Source organism: Oncorhynchus mykiss, chromosome 30, assembly GCF_013265735.2.
Source record: "Oncorhynchus mykiss isolate Arlee chromosome 30, USDA_OmykA_1.1, whole genome shotgun sequence".
NCBI classification, from domain to species: Eukaryota; Metazoa; Chordata; class Actinopteri; order Salmoniformes; family Salmonidae; genus Oncorhynchus; species Oncorhynchus mykiss.
In genome coordinates, this window is record NC_050570.1 from 29,153,843 (window position 1) to 29,176,084 (window position 22,242).

A 22,242-nucleotide genomic window follows, 5' to 3' on the forward strand; every position below is an offset into this window, starting at 1 on the left:
GTTATCTAACCTCTCCTCATATGGTTCTCTGTCCAGCGTTGAAGTTGACGGCTGGGTCCTGGTCTAGAGGGTTTGGGCTGAGTGCTACTAGTGTCTAAGGTAGAGAGGGTGAGAGAAGGGCGCAGTTACCCGGCTCATTCCAACATTGGGTGCTCCTACAGACCAAATGTGAAAGCAATCTGTCCTACTAGTCAGAGACAATGGACCATTTCATTAAACATTCATTCCAAGGGGGTCGGAACCAAGCTCCTATAAAACCGGTATAAAGCTTGTCATTTTGACTGAAATCTAACTAGAATGCTGATCCAATAAAATCCACCTATTTATAGTTTGATATAAGGTTGGAGCATGGGTAGGGGTTACAATGTTAGGGGTCAGTACCTGCAGAGCTGGAGGAGGGTTCCTGGCTGGTAGAAGGCAGGCTTGCGTCGTCTGAGGGCTGGGCAGGTTCCTCCATCTCCCCTGCCTGAGACGCCACCGGCTCCAGAGACACCTCCACACTGGACATACACAAATCACAGTCATTTACTATGGAGGATCACACCATTAACTACTGCTGTGGATCAAGTTCAATTTCATAGAGTAAGCAAGATGGTCTCACCGGTCTCCCTCAGACTCCATTAAGACATCTCTCTCGTCCCCAGGAGGGGATCCTCCAGCCACCGCCTGGCCCGGGGTAGAGCTGGTTACCATAGGAACAGACAGGGAGGAGTGTTCGGTGCAGTCAGAGGGCGGGACCTCTGTGAATGTGGACACTGGGGGAAGAAAGTGAATTCTGGAGTGTTCAAATATTACTGCCAATAATGAAACTTAATAGCCTGATACACATGTCACAATTCTCAAATTGTCTCGAGTTGAGATAGTAGAGAGAATGTGTGTGTGAACCATACCTGGGGCAGCCACCTGCAGGGGTGTCGTGGGAACACTGCGGCCCCCAGACTCATCCTCATGACCTGGCAGGAACAGAGGACTATCATACATCCCCAGACCTACAACACACACAGATACACTTTAGAACCAAACCGACAATAAACAAACCACACAATTTGAGAGATGGAGATACGGACGTGGCAAAAGTAAGCTCTCGTCAAATTAAAGGGCTCAGAAAAAAAGGGTATATTAGGGTATGGGAACAAATAAACGGGATGAGGTGTGCCTGTGTACAGTCCACTACCCACCTTGTGATGCCAGCTGTCCCAGGTCAGAGTGGGAGGTCTGGGATATCAGGTCCTCTGGGGTGCCGAACCGGAATCGGGGAACACCAGACACCTGGGGAGAACTGGACCACAGAGAGAGGTCAGAAGTACTATGGGAACTTCACTAGTGGTGTTTAGCTGCTGATTTTGGTGTGTTTAAGTGTTACTCACTGGATAGCTTCTGCAAAGCCGTCAGAGCGGTGTGGCACCACCAGAGTAGGAGTACTGGGTACCATCCTGTCATCATCGTCAAAGTAGTGCTGCTGTAGGAGGGGCGAGAATATTATACAGACAATGACAACAAAACACATAAAATACAGTTTAAAGGGATAGGGCGAGATTTTGGCAATTAAGCCCCTTTCCTAACTACCCAGAGTCAGATGAACTCATGGATACCGTTTCTTTGTCTCTTTGTGCAGTTTGAAAGAAGTTGCTAACTAGCACTAGCAAAAGTGTAAACTAGCGTTAGCGCAATGACCGGGAGTCTATGGGAACAGCTACAATGCCATCTGTTCCCATAGACTTCATCATTGCGCCAACACTAGTTAGCAAAGGCTCGCAAAAAGACCTACAACTTCCTTCAAACTGCACGCAGAGACATACAAATAGTATTCATGAGTTCATCTGACTGGGTAGAAAAAGGGCTTGATTGCCAAAATCTCACATTATACCCCTTTAAGATGCAAGGGTGTGACTTACTCCGCTGCTGGCCATCCCAGGGGTGAGCTGAGGGACTCTGCCTACAGACTGGCGACGCATGGAGCGCTGTAAGACGCCCGCATTACTGGTTACCACAACCTGATACTGCACAAATGTAACCATACCACAAACTGCAATACAATTGTTTTACACAGAGAGACACAGTTTAAATGGTTATATTGAGTCATAAGCACACACCTGTACCTGAGCAGGGGGGCCCAGTTCCTGGGTGATGTTGAGACGGGGGGGCAGCGGGTGGGGTGCCCTCCGTGGTGACCGGGGCATTCTGGGAGCAGAACTGGTTGGGTCACTGGAGAAGGCTTCCATACTGCTGCTGCCCTCAACTGACAGAACAGGAGAGGGGAAACAGTGGTTTAGCTTGACAGAGAGTTCTCCTTCACATCAAAATCACAATAAAACAACAGACAACGCAATAATATTGTGAAATAGGCTCATGTCTGTATGAGTTTCCGATATGGTGAATCAAATGACTTGGTTAGTCTAGCAACAGAGTGACTGAAATGTATCACTCAATCCGGACAGACACTAACATATAACATCTCTCGCAGGCACTCCTGCGAAAGTTTCATTAGGTGGCTGTCGAGACAACGGTGTGTGACAGAGTATCCATCGTCTTACAGCTGTGTGTCTGGGAGTCGTCCGGGCGCTGAGTGGAGTCTGATGCTCCTAGACTCTCCTCTGTCTCCGTGCCTGGGTCTGTCGCGTCAGCACCCTTTGAGGGAGGAGGAACGCACACACAGTGGGAGAGAGGGGGGGTTGTTACAGGGTGGTTCCCACACACTACCTACTGCCCGGCAGTGTTGGTGCAGTTAGCAATGCATTCTGGTCCTGATTTATTTCCCTTGTACAGGTGTTCATTCCCTTAAGAGGTCTTGTAACTTTACAGCTAGCTAGGCAGAGACGGTGCCGCCATCCCCACTTTCTTCTGCACTCCCACCCTGACCCCTCTCCCCTGCCAACCCTCCAGTTCCCCCAACACCTCCCTCCCTCCCACACACACCGCCACAAGATCACAACACAGACATGAGGTAGCAGAGAGAAGCAAGAGCACTGCTGAGACACTGTTTGGTCACACAGAAAAACGTGCATGTGGTTACAACATTGGCTAGCTGTAATATCAACGGGAGGCGTGAGAGTGGAAATAATTTGAGAGTGGGCGGGATTACAAAACATACCGGAAATGATCTAGTTCGGGTTAGTAACAGTGTGCGCGTGTTGATCTTACCTCTGTGTAGTCGTCTTCGTATGCCTCGTTGCCGTCTCCGCTACCTTCGTTGCTCTCCTCTCCCTCTTCTCCCATCCCGCCATCCTCTTCATCCTCATCATCCTCATCCTCCTCCTCTTCATCATAGTCCTACAGAGAGGCAGGTATAAAAAGGTTGGTAACACATTACGCAATTACAAAGATCATTTTACATGGTCAATAAATGTTTTATTTCTTTTTGTCATTTTTTTCCACCTTTATTTAACCAGGTAGGCAAGTTGAGAACATGTTCTCATTTACAACTGTGACCTGGCCAAGATAAAGCAAAGCAGTTCGTCACATACAACAATACAGAGTTACACACAAATACGACAAACATACTGTTAACACGGAGGCTATGATGGACTGGAATATTTTGCCTTGGGTGGTAGGGTTTGTGGATTTTTACACTAACGTTGGTGTCATAACTAGACATAAAATAACGCAATATTTCAAAACAGGTCTAAATATGTGTCAGGACAGTTATGACCAGTTAGGTCAGTTGTTATGACATGGTTATGACTGTTATGAGGCTGGGTGTCAAGTAAAGTGTTACCAAAAGGTCTCATAATCCAGCACATTGGTGAATTTAACATCTTCATGAGTATGGGCTGCATATAGACCTTTTCATCCATTCTGATAGAGTTTGGCTCAGTTGATAGAGCACGGTGCTTGAAACGCCAGGGTTGTGGGTTCAATTCCCACGGGAGACCATTATGGAAAAGTACGAAATGTACGCTGGATCGCGCTGGATAAGAGCGTCTGCTAAATTACTAAAATGTAAATTTGACAGGTTTCTAAGGGCCAAATACCTCAATTTTAGGCAAGATTTTCCATCTGCTAAGCCTTGAGGGAGTTCAATTAAAGTGTCTAGCCCCTAAAATATTTCCATCAACAATATTTCCCTCAGTCCATACCGGTTCCTCTTCCTCGTCATCCTCCTGCTCATCCTCGCTCTCCGAGTCAGTCACTATGACGATGACGTCGTGCTGAGGGGATTCTTCGGGGGAGTCGTATGAGAGTGTGACCTCTGTGGGCTGGGACAGTAGTAGCTCTACGGGGACAGACTGAGACGCTGTCCCCTCATCAGCCTCGTCTAGTACTGGGTACTCCTCCACCACCTGCTGATATAGACACACACATGGCTACACGCACAAAAGACCCTCTCAGCCTCTAGACATAGGGTGGGTACCCGCATGCACACACTCACCTGGCTGCTCTCTGGGGCCTCGTGGCTCTCTCCAGGCACCAATCCCTCTGTACTGCTCTCAGCCAGCACCTCCTCCTGGGCCTCTGGCTCCTCTGGGTCCACCCTCTGGATGATGCGTAGCTTCTTGGGGATGGGGGGTTCAGATGGGTCCTCCTGGGGGGTGTCCGTGTCAGTCACCGTAGAGGTGTCCTGCTCCTCCTCACGCGGTCTCTTGGACATGGAGGATGTCCCTGGGGTGGCTGAAACTGGAAGGTTGGAAAAGTCACATTTCCAACTTCACTTGGTGGTTATGCGTATTTCATTCAATATTTGAGGGCCAGTGGTAATACAGTGAGTACATTGCCAACCCTTGAGCTTAGTTAGACAAAGCTATTATACCCCAAATCTATAGAAACCCCAGGTTAGATTAAATTCGGTCTCCCACCTGTCCCAAACACAGCTGTGGACGTCGAAGGCCTCTCCACTTGCGAGCTGGGTGCAGCTTCAATGACGACTGGGGCCAGGGGCTGCTCCTGATTGGCTGGTTCAGTGTGGGGCAGGCTCTGTTGCTGTGTTGGTTGGACGAAGGCTGTGGTCTGGGTCTGCTGGACCGCCAGCACTGGGTTGGCGGTCTGAACGCTGGGGCTGGTTGACCGTACTGAACCGCTGGCACTGCCATACACAGTCACATGCTCCAGCGGGCCCTCAGAAGACTGCATGGCTGGAAGGGTCAGAGGGTCACTAGGGGGTCAGACAGGGAAATACCATGGCTACGGTCTGATTCACTATCCTTCTGTCTGAAATGTGCATTAGTATCCCCCCCGTGGATCTCATCAAATTCAAGTAATAAAGTTCACTTCAACAACCATAACACAATGCCATCTAGCACTTTTAAAACGACCAATACTCAAACAACTATGCAATAACATTCACATCACTATCACTTTTACACCTAGTACCTACATGTACATATTACCTCATACCCCTTCACATTGACTCGGTACCGGTACTCCTCCTATATAGTCTCGTTATTGTAATTTTTTTTATGTTATCGTTTCCTTTTTTGCCAAATCATCTTATTTTTTAACTCTGCATTGTTTGGAAAGGGCTCGTAAGGAAGAATTTCAAGGTCACGTCTACACCTGTTGTAATGTTATTTGATTTAACAATGATATTAGCTCCACAGAACTCCTCACCTTCCTGGTTCTCCACCTGTGTTGTGGGCATGACCGTAGCAGTAGGAGTGGGGGTGGGCACAGTGGCGGGGGTGATCATGGGCCGGATGCTGGCCCGGGGAGTGGACTTGTTCCCGGGGTTGACAGGGGGCTTGCTCTGGCCCTGGGCCCCCAGAGGAGTGGGCTTGATGTTGGCAGTGGGGGGCTCTGAGGTACTGGCGCTATAGGGATGGGGAAATACAACAGGTGAACAATGTAACACCAAACATCATTGAACGTGGTGTACAGGAGTAGCATGTACTTTACCTGCCCCTGTCTGCAGCTGGGGTGGTCTTCAGTGGTCCTCTCTGCTCGGTGGTCCTCTGCTGTTCCTGGGCCTACAGGTAGAATATAATTTGTTATTCGCACCATGGCCATAATGAATAGCAATCCAGGCTTGTGAGGTATTAAGCAGAAGTGCTCCATCTCACCTTGTTGAGGCCCTGTTCAGGAGGCTCGTCCCTCTGCTCCCCGTGTCTCTCCTGCTGCTCCCTCAGGTCCCGCAGCTCCCTCTCCTGTCGGCTCAGACGGCCCTCGTACTGTGACTTCAGAGCACTGACCCTGACCTCCAGCTCCTCCCTCTGTTGCTTCAGTTCCTCGTTCTCCTTCTGCAGCTGGTCCTTGGAGCCTGGGGAAGAGGTTGGGATGAGGTGAAAGGTAATTTAGTCCACCAGTAACTGTGGCAGGTAGATGAATATCTTGGCCATAATAATAAAACATTTGAAAAAACATGCGTTGTAATGTTTCTGAACAAAAATGTAAACGCAATATGTAAATTCTTTGTGGTGGGGAAAATAAAAGTCCACTCTAAAATGTGCAGTTGTGTCACACAACAGAATGCCACAGATGTCTCAGGTTGAGGGAGCAATAGGCATGCCGACTACAGGTCTACAGTTGTTGCCAGAGAATTTAATGTTGATTTCTCTACCACAATGTCATTTTAGAGAATTTGTCAGTATGTCCAACCGGCCTCACTACCGCAGACCATGTAACCACGCCAGCCCAGGACCTCCACATCCAGCTTCTTCACCTGCGGGATCGTCTGAGACCAGCCACCCGGACAGCTGATGAAACTGTGGGTTTGCAAACCGAAGAATTTGAGCAAACGGTCTGAAACCGTCTCAGGAAAGTTAACTTCAGTGGACAAATGCTCAACTTCGATGGCCACTGGCACGCTAGAGAAGTGTGCTCTTCTAGGATGAATCTCAGTTTCAATTGTACTGGGCAGATGGCAGACAGCATGGAGTGTTGTGTGGGTGAGCGGTTTGCTGTTGTAAATGTTGTGAACAGAGTGCCCCATGGTGGCGGTGGGGTTATGGAAAGGGCAAGCATAAGCTATGGAAAACGAACACAACTGCAATTTATCGATGGCAATTTGAATAAACAGAGGTAACGTGACGGGATCCTGAAGCCCATTGTCGTGCCATTCAGCCGCCGCCATCACCTTATGTTTCAGCATGATAATGCAAGGATCTCTACACAATTCCTGCAAGCTGAAAATGTCCCAGTTCTTCCATTGCCTGCATATTCACCAGATATGTCACCCACTGAGCATGTTAGGGATGCTCTGGACTGACATGTATGACAGAGCATTCCAATATCCAGCAACATCGCAAAGCCATTGAGGAATGGGACAGCATTCACAGGTCACAATAAACAGCCTGATCAACTCTATGCAAAGGAGATGTGACACGCTGCATGAGGCAAATGGTCACACCAGATACTGACTGGTTTTCTGATCCACACCCCTACTTTTTTTTTATCTGTGACTAACAGATGGAGATCTGTATTTCCAGTCATGTGAAATCCATAAGGGCCTAATTAGTATATTTAAAATGAGAGATTTCCTTATATGAACTGAACTCAGTAAAATCTTTGACATATGGGTTTATATTTTTGTTCAGTATAAACAGCTAAGAAACACAAGGATAAGGTCCCACTTTGTAGTCTTTAGAGTAAATTAGACCAACTTTATTTCCAGCGAACTGAGCCTCCAAAAATGTATCAGCACTTCACTCAGTGCGCACAGCTCCTCTGCCAGGCAGTGTTGCCATGTGAGGTGGGATACAGAGGATTCATATTTCTTTGTGCAATTAGCAGATATGAAACAAAACAGCAGAAATACTTTGAAAACAGCTACTGCAGCCTTTTCCTGCTATTCTGCTATAACAGCAACATGTGCTCAAACTTGACTTTTGACTATTTTTAATAAGCAAATGTAATGCTTGCACTGTAGAGCCCTGCAAATTGACCCCCGCCAACGTGGCTGGTGATATAGACATTGTTGCCTGCCAATACCCAAATCTATGCTCATTTGGTGGGTGTTAATCTTTTTCCCAGACACCCAGCAAACGTTTGAGACGACAAGTAAAAACATATGAGAGATCAGCATTCACATATTCCTCTATGCAAAGCTCACCAAGACTCAACCCGACACACAAGCTTGCGCCGCAGTCATGTTACCTGGCCTGGCCTCTTACCGATGAGCTGGTTGATCTTCTGCTTGGCCCCTACGAAGGCTTTCCTGGTCTTCTCCTCCTTCTCAGACATCTGCTGTCTGAGGGTGTCCTCCTGGGAGGCCTTCTCCTGCAGCTCCTGTCTCAACCTGGTCAGCTCCGTCTGCAGCCCGGAGGCCTGCTCCTGGGTCCCACGCACCTCTGCCTCACGCTCAGCCACCACCTGAGGGGGACGCACCATGGTTTAGCATACCTGTAGACTTCCAGTCAATGCAATAACGCTAGTTTGTTTCGAGAGCCAATGCCATCTCTAAGTTCCTTCAACTTTCAAAGTTTGTCACGTGCACAGGATACAGCAGGTGTAAAACCGTATAGTGAAATGCTTACTAACAAGCTCTTTCCCGACAATGCAATATTCAATATCATACTGCACGCAGAGACATACAAATGCTATCCATGAGTTCATCAGACTCTGGGTAAGTAGAAAAATGATTTATCCCATGAAACCACCGCCTAAAAGAGTTAGGCAATTACTAGTTTCAATTTACAATTTTGGTGAAAGTGAGCCTGGATGTTGCCTGGAAAATAATGTAGATAGGTGGTCACCAACCGGTCGATCTCCAAACATTTCTGTAAAAAACCCAACGATAAAGCCTTGTGTCCCTTTTTTTTCTTTTTTTCTCCGCGTTGTTGGTACTCTCGATTCAGCAGCCCTAACACAGGGAAGGCAAAGTGTTCCTATTTGGATCCATTTAATGTTTCTAAAGGTAGAACTCCGCCTACCCGGCCGGCCCTAAGAGCAAATAAAGTGCACCTCTAGGCCTAAGGCAGACCAATCAGATAGCTTAGATCACCGTGTCTGCAGTTTCCTCGAAGTCATAGACTGTAAAAAGAAGCCTTGAAGTCAATGGAGACTCAACGAATACAGCAAGGTGCTGCTGTTTTTGAGTAAGTTCATGTTTAAGTTGTTATTCGGCATTGTCAACACTTTAAAATGCGTGTTCTCCCTACTTCCACTCATGCTACAACCAACACTGCAGATCAATGAATGAGTATAGCAAAGTGTTTTGATAAGTTACGTTGTAATTATTAGAGGCTTGTGTTTTTTTAATGTCGAGGAATATTTCACTTTCTCTGTTCATAGGAGTAACATTAATTAGTGGATGACGCAGAAATAATGCAGTGCGACTTGAGTTTCGCCATCAGCTGGAAGACGGTGTCTAGATGTCGACCGATTATGATTTTTCCACGCCGATACTGATTATTGGAGGACCAAAAAAACGATACCGATTAATCGGGAGATTTGTCTATATATATTTGTAATAATGACAATTACAACAATACTGAATGAACACTTTTATTTTAACTTAATATAATTCATAAATAAAATCTATTTAGTCTCAAATAAATAATGAAACATGTTCAATTTGGTTTAAATAATGCAAAAACACTGTTGGAGAAGAAAGTAATAGTGCAATATGTGCCATGTAAAAAAGCTAACGTTTACGTTCCTTGCTCAAAACATGAGAACATATGAAAGCTGTTGGTTCAATATTCCCAGTTGTGAAGTTTTAGGTTGTAGTTATATAGGAATTATGACGCGTCGACTATTTCTCTCTATACCATTTGTATTTCATATACCTTTGACTGTTGGATGTTCTTTAGCCTTTAGTATTGCCAGCCTAATCTTGGGAGTTGATAGGCTTGAAGTCATAAACAGCGCTGTGCCTCAAGCATTGCTAAGAGCTGCTGGCAAACGCAGGAAAGTGCTATTTGAATGAATGCTTACGGGCCTGCTGCTGCCTACCACCGCTCAGTCAGACTGCTATATCAAATCATATACTTAATTATAATATAATAAACACAGAGAAATACGAGCCTTTGGTCATTAATATGGTAAAATCCGGAAACTATCATTTCGAAAAGAAAGCGTTTATTCTTTCAGTGAAATACTGAACGGTTCCATATTTTATCGAACGGTGGCAATCCTAAGTCTAAATATTTCTGTTACATTGCACAACCTTCAATGTTATGTCATAATTATGTAACATTCTGGAAAATTAGTTTACTATTCATAACGGAGCCAGGCAGCCCAAAATGTTGCGTATACCCTGCCTCTGCTTGCACTGAACGCAAGAGAAGTGACACAAGTTCCCTAGTTAATATTGCCTGCTAACATTAATTTCTTTTAACTAAATACGCAGGTTTAAAAAAATATACTTCTGTGTATTTATTTTAATAAAGGCATTGATGTTTATGGCTAGGTACATTTCTGCAAAGATAGCTTTTTTTGGCAATGCACTTTTGTTAAATCATCACCCGTTTGGCGAAGTTGAAGTAGGCTGTGATTCGATGATAAATTAACAGGCACCACATTGATTATATGCAACACAGGACAAGCTAGATAACCTAGTAATATCATCAACCATGTGTAGTTAACTAGTGATTATATTAAGATTTTTGTAAAAATTTTATACGATAAGTTTAATGCTAGCTAGCAATTTACCTTGGCTAGTTGCAGCCACAGAGTCCTTTTGAGGCTGCAATAGCGTAACAGGTGGTCAGCCTGCCACGCAGTTTCCTTGTGGATTGCAATGTAATCGGCCATAATCGGTGTCCAAAAAGGACGATTACCGATTGTTATGAAAATAGTGAAAATCAGCCCTTATTAAATTGGCCAGGCCATCTCTAACTATCACCCTTTTCTCAGTGGAGGGAGGGAGAGCAGAGGGGCGGTTGCTCCCACTGCTCTCCCTCCCTCGGTCCAGTAAAAAAAAAATTAAAAAAAAGCACATTATTATGCTCACTCAGCTGTGCCTCAAGTAATACAACAAATGATCTGAGAAGAACATTGGCAGGGTAATTCAAGCAGAGCCAATATGCAGTGATAATGTATTGGGGCTATAGCCTACTGCACAAACATTGCTATAGAAATAACTGTTTTTAAATTGGTTAATGTTGCATAGTCTTACGTTTAAGCCATGTTAAAAAATAAAATCTGAGCGGTAGATCTAGGCTTGTATTTTGACTCAGAAAGTGATCTTGACTCAGAAACGTTGGTGACCACTGGTATAGTGGAAACACTGCTCTGACCTTGTTGAGGTTATCCAGCTGTCCCTCCAGGTCTCTAGTCCGGGTCTCAGACTGTCCCAGGGAGTCTCTTAGACCCTGGAGCTCCTGGGCTGAGGCTTGCTGGGCCTCCTGCTCCTGGGCTGGTGTGGATGCTGCCTCTGACACCATCTGTAAAGGAGATCAGTCCAACACTCAACACAGCATGGCAGAATTCACACAAAAGAATGTCTATTTAATCAAGGACATCAGGTTAGACATTTTGAGTTGTCCGACTTGGTACCATTCCAGACCAGCACATCTGTAATTTAGCGACAAGATGAGTAGGGATATTATTAGCTTCATGAGAAAAGGACTGAGAGGAATCTTGTTCTTGAATCTTGGAGACGGAGTGAATTCAAGGCTGGGTTTCAGGAAACAACTTCCTGACAATCAATAAAAACAAATAAAAAGTTTCCCTCTATGAAACCAGAAAAGGCCCCAGTTGTTTAACCAAATAACCCACCTTGTCGTGCTCCACCTTGAGCTCATCATACTGGGCCTTGTAGCGCCGGCCGATCTTCCTGACCTGAGTGATGGTGCGGAACTTCTCCTGGATGTCCAGGTTCTTGGCCTCCACGTCCCTCCTCAGCACATCCCTCTCAGAGCTCACCTTCCCCAGGCCTTCACGCAGGATCTGCACCTGGCTCTGCAGGGACGTCACCGACCCGCCACTCCTACAGGGAGATCACATATTAAAGATCTACATGTAGAATGCAGCCCCCTTGCGAAACTAGGTGAATTACAACAACACAGCCTGAATTCAAACAACCCCCCCCCCCCTTTCCTGGCTTTACTCCCTGTCCCCTGACCCGCTTTTGCGTCTTTTTACTTCCAGTTTTGTATACCAGCTTCAAACAGCTGAAACATTTGATATTTTGAGTTATTTAAAATAGATTTCACAGTGGTTTAGATGATGCAATTTTCTATACTTGTTTTGTAACAAATTGAAATTAGGCAAACATTTAAGAAAACAAATTCCAACCAGGTAATGGCAGAGCAATTTCTATTGCCACTGTTGAATCTCTTCCTGAGGAGATTACCACGCATTTGAGTGATGCTGATGGAAGAGGGGGGGGCAGCTTTTCCATTTGACAAGAGACGGACCATCTTTTGTTGTCAAATTGGGAGGCTGCACCATCAGAATGCAATTTTGTATGGACCCAAAATATTTATTTAGTGGTTGACAATATTATTTCACTATCATTCCACTATTACTGCATACATATTATGGACATTTTCTGAAATAACAATGCTAGAATTCTACATGTAGCCCCTTTAATACAAAAATACTAAAGACTTTACATTATACTACATTCATCTGATTATCAAACTTTGTATTGTGTAGCTTGCCAATTTATTGTGTAGCATTTGTGCTTTTCAAAGAGGAGCCCATTTTTCTATTGTATCAAGTAAATCAGCTTCCTTGCGGTCGTTGGTACCCTGTAATAAGAGAATAGTAAAACAGTGATATTCAGTTTGGATTACAGACTAGGCTAACTCCCACCTGGTCACCTCAGCCTTGAGCCTGCCTGTCTCCTCAGTGAGTTGCTGGATGCGTTTGAGGTGAGCCTCTTTCTCAAAGTGGAGACGCTTGTACTCCTCCGGGTCCTTCTGCTGGCTCACCAGTTGCTATGTGGACATACAGAACAGATTATGTTTCAAATCCAAACTCAATAGATAGGTTTACAGACATTTGACAAGCTGTGGGTCGCAAGGAAGGCATCGTTCAAGCTTGGTGTCACTACTTTGAGAAAGTAGAGTTTTAGAGATATTTTTGGGAGGGGGGGGGTATTCTTTTTTCTGTCGCTAAGCAACCTGTGTTCTGGCCTTCCAGCGTTTGATGTCCTCTTCCAGAATCCTCTTCTCTGCCTGCAGCATGCCGCTCTTCTCACTCAGCTCAGCGTTGGACTCCTGCATGGGCATTACGTCTAACTCCAGCTTACGCACCTATATATAAAAATATGTCAATCAATACACAGAGAAAAAAAGTTAGGCCTCAGTCTAAAACAGGCCTAAAAACTAAACTGGGACCAAATTCACAGAAGGTTTCCTGAGATTTTTTTTTACATTGGTTATGATATCAAATCCAAAGTTTGGTGATTTAACCCCGAGAAAGTAAATCTGCTGTCTTACTTTAGCCTGTGTCTGCTGCAGCTCCTGCTCCATCCTCTCCTTCTCCTCTCTCAGCATCTTGTTGGTCTCCATCAGGACACTCATGGTCTCAGTCTTCTTCATCAGCTCATCGTGCTGAGCCAGGGTCTTAGCTGTCACCTGGGGTCAGGGGTTAAAGGTCATAAACAGCACTTAGGTGACATGATCATTTAACGCTGCCATTTCTCTCATCACCCACACCCTCTTCATTCATGAACAAGGCAACAGTAAACATGTCTGCCACTAATGACGCAGCGCCCCCATTGGGCGAATTAGTGAAAATTCAAATCTAATTTTAATGAACAATACACACAAATCTGAAAGTAAAAGAATGGAATTAAGAAATATATAACCATTAGGACGAGCAATGTCGGAGTGATAGAATAGAATACAGTATATACATAAGAAATTAGTAAAGGAGTACGCAAGCAGGAAGTTTGCCCCCGGTGATGCATTAGGTAGACCGCAACACTCTCTGGAAAGCCCAGCGGTTGTGGGCAGTGCAGTTGCCGTACCAGGTGGTGATGCAGCCCGACTGTATGCTCTCAATTGTGCATCTGTAAAAGTTTGTAAGGGTCTCAGGGGCCAAGCCACATTTCTTCAGTGTGGGTGGACAATTTCAAAATCGTCAATGATGTGTATGCCAAGGAACTTGAAGTTTTCCACGTTCTCCACTGTGGTCCAGTCAATGTGGAAAGGGGCGTGCTCCCTCTGCTTTTTCCTGAAGTCCACAATCATCTAATTTGTTTTGTTGATGTTGAGGGAGAGGTTATTTTCCTGGCACCACTCCGCCAGGGTCCTCACCTCCTCCCTGTAGGCTGTCTCGTCATTGTTGGTAATCAGGCCTACTACGGTTGTGTCATCTGCAAACTTGATGATTGATTTGGAGCCGTGCGTGGCCACACAGTAATGGGTGAACAGGGAGTACAGGAGGGGGCTGAGCATCAGTGAAGTGGAGGTGTTGTTTCCTACCTTCACCACCTGGGGGCGGCCCGTCAGGAAGTCCAGGACCCAGTTGCACAGGGTGGAGTTCAGGCCCAGGGCCCTGAGCTTGATGACGAGCTTGGAGGGTACTATGGTGTTGAAGGCTAAGAAGCTATAGCCAATGAACAGTATCCTTACATAGGTATTCCTCTTGTCCAAATGAGATAGGGCTGTGTGCAGTGCAATGGCGATTGCATTGTCTGTAGATCTATTGGGGCAAATTGAAGTGGCTCTAGGGTGTCAGGTAAGGTATAGGTGATATGATTCTTAACTAGCCTCTCAAAGCACTTCATGATGACTGAAGTGAGTGCTATGGGACGATAGTCATTTAGTTCAGTTACCTTTTCTTTCTTGGGTACAGGAACAATGGTGGACATCTTGAAGCATGTGGGGACAACAGACTAGGATAGGGAGAGATTGAATATGTCCATAAACACTCCAGCCAGCTGATCTGCGCAAGCTCTGAGGATGCGGCTAGGGATGCCGTCTGGGCCAGCAGCTTTGCGAGGGTTAACACGATTAAATGTCTTACTCACGTCGGCCACGGAGAGCCAGAGCCCACAGTCTTTGGGAGCAGGCCGCGTCAATGGCACTGTGTTATCCTCAATGTGGGCGAAGGTGTTTAGCTTGTCCGGGAGCAAGATGGTGTCTGCGACGTGGCTGGTTTTCCCTTTGTAATCCATAATAGTCTGTAGACCCTGCCACATACGTCTTGTGTCTGAGCCGTTTTGAACTGCGACTCCTCTTTGTCGCTGTTCTGACGTTTTGCCTGTTTGATTGCCTTGCGGAGGGAATAACTACACTGTTTGTATTCGACCATATTCCCAGTCACCTTGTCATGGTTAAATGCAGTGTTTCACGCTTTCAGTTTAGCGCGATGCTGCTATCTATCCACGGTTTCTGGTTTGGGTAGGTTATAAGCACAGCGTGAACAGCATCCCCTATACACTTCCTGATGAACTCACCGTGTCTGTGTATAGTCACCGTGCCCGTGTATACATCAATGTTATTCTCAGAGGCTACCTGGAACATATCCCAGTCCGCGTGATCAAAACAATCTTGCAGCATGGATTCCGATTTGTCAGACCAGCGTTGAATAGACCTTAGCACGGGTAAATCCTGTTTGAGTTTCTGCCAATAGGAAGGGAGGGAGTCCAAAATGGAGTTGTGATCTGATTTGCCGAAGGGAGGGCCCTGTAGGCATCCCGGAAAGAGAATAGCAGTGGTCGAGTGTTTTAGCAGCATGAGTACTACAGTCAATGTGTTGATAGAACTTCGATAGCGTTTTCATCAAATTTGATTTGTTAAAATCCCCAACTACAATAAATGCAGCCTCAGGATATGTGGTTTCCAGTTGGCATAAAGTCCAGTGTAGTTCCCTGAGGGCCGTCATGGTATCGGATTGAGGGGGAATATACACGGCTGTGACTGTAACAGAAGAGAATTCTCTTGGGAGGAAATACAGTCGGCATTTGATTGTGAGGTATTCTAGGGTCGGGTGAACAAAATACGTTATCACAACCACACCATGAGTGGTTAATCATGAAACATACACCACCACCTTTCTTCCCGGAGAGTTCTTTATTCATGTCTGTGTGATGCACTGAGAAACCAGCTGGCTGTATGTACGGGGACAGTATATCCAGAGAGAGCCATGATTTCCTGAAACAGATTATGTTACAGTCCCTGATGTCTCTCTGGAAGGAGATCCTGGCCCTGAGCTCGCCATTCGGAAGCGGGACTCCGGATTTGCGCAGCGGTCTAAGGCACTGCATCTCAGTGCAAGAGGAGTCACTATAAGTACCTGGCTCGAATCCAGGCTGTATCACATCCGGCCGTGATTAGGAGTCCCATAGGGCGGCGCTCAATTGGGCAGCATCGACCGGGTTTGGCCGTCATTGTAAATAAGAATTTGTTCTTAACTGACTTGCCTAGTTAAATAAAGGTTAAACAAATATATATAATAATTATACAATGATTGTCTTCACACCCTATCAAAATGTTCACCTTTTGTGAATGGGCGGAGGTTATAGGTTGGGTGAACTTATGTGAAACTGGTTTCTCATGAGGAGATGCATATATGTACACAATGTCATGACGGTTGCTCAAACGGGACAGGCGATAAGTTTGTTCAAAGTTTGGAATTACTATAGCGCTCCCCTTGGACTAATCAGTAATTTAGTAAATGCCAGACCTATGGCAAGACGCATCATTTACCCCAAGTCTAGTCAAAATCGGCCCAGTGGTGTTTGAGATACTAACGAACGGAGACAGATCCATACCGATTTCATCATGAAGACAACAAAATTTGTGTTTTTTTTCACCACTCTGATTTTGAAATGTCTTTTTAGTCTAGAAATAGGATTAATCTGGGTCCCGGAAATCCCCCCATAAACCATTGGCTGTCCATATTGTCCAGCTCACCTGCATCCTTTCCCGCTCAGCACTAAAGCTCTCCTGCAGTTCTCTCAGCTCTCTCTCCAGGTGCTCCACTCTCAGCCTGTGACGAAGACTTTCTCCCTGGGCCACCTCGAACCGTGACTCCGCTATCTCCTTCTCCCGACGCACAAACCTGCATCACGACAGGGAAGGGACAGAAGATATGATGAGAGAAAAGGTGTTGCAGAAGTGAAGTGATTGCATGAAATTGGCTTTAAATGGCAGACTTGCTCTTGCTTTGCAAAGAGACAGATTGAGGGAGGAGGTGAGAGACCATTACCTGAGTATCTCGAGGACCTGGTCCTGAGACTTTCCCTGCTCAGTGAGGGAGATGTTCAGAGGGCTCTCGTTGACCTGGCGCTGCAGGGTGGCGGCTATCTTGCTGCTCATGGTCTGAATCTGTTCATGGAGGAGGCTGTTTTGCCTCTGCAGCTCCTCAGAGCGAGACACCACCTTAGACATCTCCTCCTGACAACGAGAGAGAGATGTACATTATAGCCTCATGGTGTACACCAGCTACGTAAGCAGCACAACCCCTGCAAACTAGTGGGAGTTCACAATCACTAGCTAGCTTCCAACATCAACAGAGAAGTGTAAAAATCAATTTGACCATCATCATCTACACGTCAAACCATTTGCAACAAACACCATATCTATTATTCATAATATAAGCGTTTCCCTTGACTGCTATCTAATCAATCGACTGCTATTACCTACCTTGAGGATCCTCTCCTGTTCCTCCCAGGAGACTCTGGCCTCCAGCAGCTGAGCAGAGGTTCTCTGAGCCCTCTCCTCCAGCTGCTGTCTGAGCGTGGCTGCCTGCAGAGCCTGGGCCTTCGCTGCCTGGAGGGCCTCCACGTCTGCAGCGTGAAGCATCATCTCACGCTCGTACTTATCCTGCGCCTCCGACACCAGCGTGGCCTGGGAGGGGGGAAGAAGAGGAGAGACCAGCATTACAGACTAGCTTTATCTGACGACCTAGCTGTAATACAGTACTTAATGAATGGTTGGTAATGTATGCTACATTATCATAGTTGACATCTACTTGGGTTAGCGACAATCAAGCTAGATAATGCTCTATAGCAGGAAAGTGGGAAACAAGGTGGCAAATAGCTTGGTCAGATATGCCTTGTGAAAAGTTGGCATATCACTACAACTCGATAAGGGCCAATTAGCCACAGCCTCCATCTCACCTGCTCTTGGCTATCCAGTATGGCCTGCTGTTCCTGGGCTGCTGCCACCACCGCTCTCTGTAGCGCCTCCTGGTGGTCCGCCTGCACACTGCTCAGACTCCTCCTCAGCTCAGCCACCTGACACACACAGGGTTAAGGAAAACAGGAATCTGTTCATATCTTCAACATGGAACAATGAGGACGTCGGCATTGTGTGAACCCAGCACCTATGGTGCGTACTGGATGTGGTTAAATACTACTGAATGTATCAGCTATACCATTCGAGCTATACAGTGAGGAGATTTTTAATAAGGGCATAGATGTCTGCTTCATACCTGCTGCTCTACGGAGGCCAGGGCTTTCCTCTTCTCCTCCTGTAGGCCCTGCTTCTCCTTCTCTGCCTCCAGGAGCTTTCTCTCCAGATGACGGTGCTGCTCCTGAGCCTCCTTTACACGCTCCTCCATGGAGGACCGAGCCTGCTCCATCACCTAGAGAGAGGAACAAGGAGAGGAAGTGAGTGAGAGATTTGGGGCTAAAAATGCTTATGGAACTGCACTACTAAGGGGTTAGGGGATAGGGTGGCATGCTACTAAGGGGTGGTACACTACTAAGGGGTTAGGGGTCAGGGTGGAGTCCTGACCTGCTTCTCCTTATCCATGGACTCCTCTAGGCTCTGGGCCATGGCTCTGTACTGCTCTTTGCTGGAGGTGGCTGTCCTCAACTGCTCTGCCAGCTCCTCTGCCTGCGTCTCGGCCTGCCTCAGGCGGCCACGCAGATCCTCAGAGTCCCCTTTTGAACCATGGAGTCCTGGGGAGGTTAGAGGAAAGGGGGGGTGAAGAAGGGCGAGGAGCAGAGAGGTAAGGAGAGAGAGAGGGAGAGAGGTGTAAGTGCCACAGACTGAAGTCACAGCTGTCATGGACAGCATAGAAAAAGAACGCTGTGGCGAACCCTAATGATACTACCATAACACTGCTAATGGTGCAGGCACCAGAAGCATACACCCTCCAGGCCTGTTTGAGGGTTTTATTTGGCTTGTTTTACTACATTTCCTATAAAATACTATAGGACGACCTAATGAAAGCATGGCTATAGACACCGACCTGACCTATGTCTACACAAGGAAAAGCAGAACAACATCCCACAACTTTAAGGAAACAATTAAGAGAATGTTAGACTGGCCTAAATCAATTAATTGTAGACCAGCTTGGCGGTCTGAAAAATATGAATCAGAGACTATTTGAAAATAGCAATTGTGTACGTGCCTGTCTTGAGGAAAACTCCAACTGAGTACTATCCGCATTCAAGCCATTCCAACATTCTCGGATGGGGCCACAGTGTCTCCTGACCCCTCCTGTCTCAGCCTCCAGTAGTTTATGTGTCGGGGGGCTAGGGTCAGTTTGTTATATCTGGAGTACTTATCCTGTCCTATTAGGTGTGTGTGTGTTCTCCCTCCCTCCCTCCCTCCCTCCCTCCCTCCCTCCCTCCCTCCCTCGGACCATGCCTGACATGATGACTCCTTGCTGTCCCCAGTCCACCTGGCCGTGCTGCTGCTCCAGTTTCAACTGTTCTGCCTTATTATTATTGGACCATGCTGGTCATTTATGAACATTTGAACATCTTGGCCATGTTCTGTTATAATCTCCACCCGGCACAGCCAGAAGAGGACTGGCCACCCCACATAGCCTGGTTCCTCTCTAGGTTTCTTCCTAGGTTTTGGCCTTTCTAGGGAGTTTTTCCTAGCCACCGTGCTTCTACACCTGCATTGCTTGCTGTTTGGTGTTTTAGGCTGGGTTTCTGTACAGCACTTTCAGATATCAGCTGATGTACAAAGGGCTATATAAATACATTTGATTTGATTTTGATTCTCAGGATATAAAAACTTTTATGAGTGGTTCCTGAACATTCTGAGGTCTTAGAAGGCACTGAGGTTGATTCTGTAACATTGTGTGTACTCTTACCTTTGAGGCCCATGGGAATGGACGGGGAGCTTTGGGAGCCCAGGGACGGACGGCCGCCTTCTTCACTGCCCTGCTGCAGCCTGAGAGAGCTAATCTCCAGCTGGGCAGCACTCAGCTGATCCCTGGTCTTCTGGAGCAGGCCTGTCTGGGTCTCCAGCTGCCTTTTGGCATCCATCAGCTGCAACTGGAAATTAAAAAAAGAGCGGAAGGGGTTCATTTAATCTATGGTGCGTATCAGTGGGGGCTGGTGGGAGGCGCTATAGGAGGACGGGCTCATTGCTCTGCCGGAATGGAATAAACGCAACGGAATCAAATGTGGTTTCCATGTGTTTGATACCGTTCCATTTATTCCATTCCAGCCATTACAAATGCAACTGTCCTCCTATAGCTCCTCCCACCAGCCTCCACTGGTATGCATGTACAAATGCTTTGAGTGCTGCCTTTTTGAAGCAAGTCTCTGGGGAAAAAATGAAGTGTGATATTAGAGAAAGCGGAAAGATAGAAGAGAACAATCGATAGAATCCAGGTAGAGGGGGTTGTGGTTGGCACTGAGAAAAGGTATCAGGGACTTACATCTTGGTTTCTGCCCAGCAGGTGGCGTTGCTCAACATCGTGCCCCAGTCTCTTCTGCAGCTGGCCGATCTCTCTTTCCTGCTTCTCTATCTGGGCGCTCAGGCGCTGCCTGGTGTCCGTCTCTGAGCGCTCCAATGTGGCCTGGATGAGCACACAGGGAGTGGAACGTTAAAACAGACGAATGCAGAGAGAGAGAGATAACAGTGCCTCAACCATTTTATGAGTGGTTAGTTTGAGTTGTTTCCATTGTCTTGACATTGGTGTTTGTGTATAGGCAAGCACATGGAGTGTGTGTAAACCTGTATGGTCTTGAGATTGGTGAGCAGCATGTTCTGTCCTCGTTGTTGGGTCTGCATGGTCTCTTTCTCCTGGGTCAGTCTGGACTCCACTAGCTTCAGCATATCCATCTCCTTCCTGAGGCTCTCAGCACGACCCTGGGGGAGAACAGTGTCAGCACAGCTCATTGTGGCTTAGAAACTAGATGTAATGCAGGTATAGAAAGGCGGAGCAAAACACTAACACACATTACGAAAGAGAGAGAGACTAAGTATTGTCTGTCTAACACAATGAACAAAAGGCTTGGGACACACAAACATGAGGTACACACACAAACACACACCTCTGCCATGTTGAGTTTCTCCTGTGCAACTCTCAGGTCCTCTGTCAAGGTGTTAACAGTTTGCTCATTCTTCTGGGCTACAGCAGCCATCTTCTGTCCCTTCTCCTTCAAAGAGGCAATATCCTTCCTGTAGCCCTCCACATTATCCTGCAGCATCTCATACCTGGGGGGGGGGGGGAAATAAGTCGCCAAGGAGGTTCCGTTAGTTATCAAGCAAACTTTGCTAAAATATTGTGAAGTAACGTCATACTCCTGAGTTCAAAGAAAAAGACAAGCTACCTCATCATGTGATATTGTGTAGTGTCCTGAGAATGATGTGCAGTGCTCTTACCTCTTGGAGGTAAACTCCAGTTGGGTGGATATCTTGGCATTCTGTGATCTCTGGTCAGACACCTGCTCCTGTAGCTTCTCAGTCTGTTCCGCCAGGGCCTTGTCACTCTCAGACCTCTCCCTCTTATAGGAGGAGAACACCTCCTGCAACTACACACACAGCAAACAAGATGTTCCTTCAGATAAGAGTACAGCAACAATTTTTTAATCAACCCGATTGAAGGATATTGTTTGTGATCTATCATAAAATGGTGGTTTGATGCGACAGAAGGACAGATAATGTTGCATATACACCGAGTGTACAAAACATTTGGAGCACCTTCCTACTATTCAGTTGCGCACCCCATACGGAAAACTGTTGAGGGAGAAATACTCTGTCATTGCGTTTGAATGGGGTATGGTAGTAGGTGCCAGGTGCACCGGTTTGTGTCAAGAAATGCAAAGCAGCTGGGTTTTTCACCCTTGACAGTTTACCGTGTGTATCAAGAATGGTCCACCACCCAAAGGACATCCAGCCAACTTGACACAACTGTGGGAAGCATTGGAGTCAACATGGGCCAACATCCCTGTGGAACGCTTTTGACACTTTGTAGAGTCCATGCCCTGACAAGTTGAGGATGTTCTGAGGGCAAAAGGGTGAGAATTATGTGGGCTCACCTGTCGGAGGGCTGCCTTGGCCTCCACCGCCTCAGTTGACTCTGTCGCCATTGTAACGATTCCAGTGGGCGCGGCTGTGGTGGGGGTGGCAGCTGGAGAGCGGTGGGGGGTGGAGGTCAGGGAGAATTCCTCGGGTGCTGCACCTGAGACAAGAGGTCAAAGGGTCAGTGTGTAGGTAATATACAAATCTAAAAGTTCTCCACCAGGGCTGGGCCAAAACTGACTAACAA

General features: G+C 46.6%; 1 protein-coding gene across 8 annotated transcripts in view; it reads right to left on the reverse strand.

The window, feature by feature from the left end:
• LOC110521687 (nucleoprotein TPR) overlaps window positions 1-22,242 on the reverse strand; it is a 37,401-nt gene that overhangs the window by 535 nt on the left and 14,624 nt on the right. Inside the window, exons 15-48 of one of the 8 annotated variants that reach the window (XM_036968490.1) lie at window positions 22,013-22,155; window positions 21,357-21,505; window positions 21,026-21,188; window positions 20,706-20,840; window positions 20,407-20,547; window positions 19,834-20,017; window positions 18,516-18,682; window positions 18,211-18,363; window positions 17,897-18,013; window positions 17,421-17,624; window positions 16,984-17,171; window positions 16,689-16,836; window positions 13,263-13,400; window positions 12,945-13,076; window positions 12,634-12,758; window positions 11,593-11,803; window positions 11,112-11,258; window positions 8,043-8,241; window positions 5,994-6,190; window positions 5,830-5,900; window positions 5,545-5,744; window positions 4,794-5,069; window positions 4,370-4,614; window positions 4,077-4,280; window positions 3,142-3,270; window positions 2,535-2,628; window positions 2,094-2,239; window positions 1,896-2,000; window positions 1,368-1,459; window positions 1,179-1,279; window positions 891-989; window positions 602-755; window positions 382-500; window positions 11-94 (exon numbers count right to left, since the gene is read on the reverse strand). In XM_036968490.1, coding sequence (XP_036824385.1) covers window positions 11-94; window positions 382-500; window positions 602-755; window positions 891-989; window positions 1,179-1,279; window positions 1,368-1,459; window positions 1,896-2,000; window positions 2,094-2,239; window positions 2,535-2,628; window positions 3,142-3,270; window positions 4,077-4,280; window positions 4,370-4,614; window positions 4,794-5,069; window positions 5,545-5,744; window positions 5,830-5,900; window positions 5,994-6,190; window positions 8,043-8,241; window positions 11,112-11,258; window positions 11,593-11,803; window positions 12,634-12,758; window positions 12,945-13,076; window positions 13,263-13,400; window positions 16,689-16,836; window positions 16,984-17,171; window positions 17,421-17,624; window positions 17,897-18,013; window positions 18,211-18,363; window positions 18,516-18,682; window positions 19,834-20,017; window positions 20,407-20,547; window positions 20,706-20,840; window positions 21,026-21,188; window positions 21,357-21,505; window positions 22,013-22,155 — 5,160 coding nt within the window. Of the gene's footprint in view, window positions 1-10; window positions 95-381; window positions 501-601; window positions 756-890; window positions 990-1,178; window positions 1,280-1,367; window positions 1,460-1,895; window positions 2,001-2,093; window positions 2,240-2,534; window positions 2,629-3,141; window positions 3,271-4,076; window positions 4,284-4,369; window positions 4,615-4,793; window positions 5,070-5,544; window positions 5,745-5,829; window positions 5,901-5,993; window positions 6,191-8,042; window positions 8,242-11,111; window positions 11,259-11,592; window positions 11,804-12,633; window positions 12,759-12,944; window positions 13,077-13,262; window positions 13,401-16,688; window positions 16,837-16,983; window positions 17,172-17,420; window positions 17,625-17,896; window positions 18,014-18,210; window positions 18,364-18,515; window positions 18,683-19,833; window positions 20,018-20,406; window positions 20,548-20,705; window positions 20,841-21,025; window positions 21,189-21,356; window positions 21,506-22,012; window positions 22,156-22,242 lie in introns of all 8 variants that reach the window. The other 7 variants (XM_036968495.1, XM_036968491.1, XM_036968489.1 and 4 more) reach the window with 7 other exon arrangements.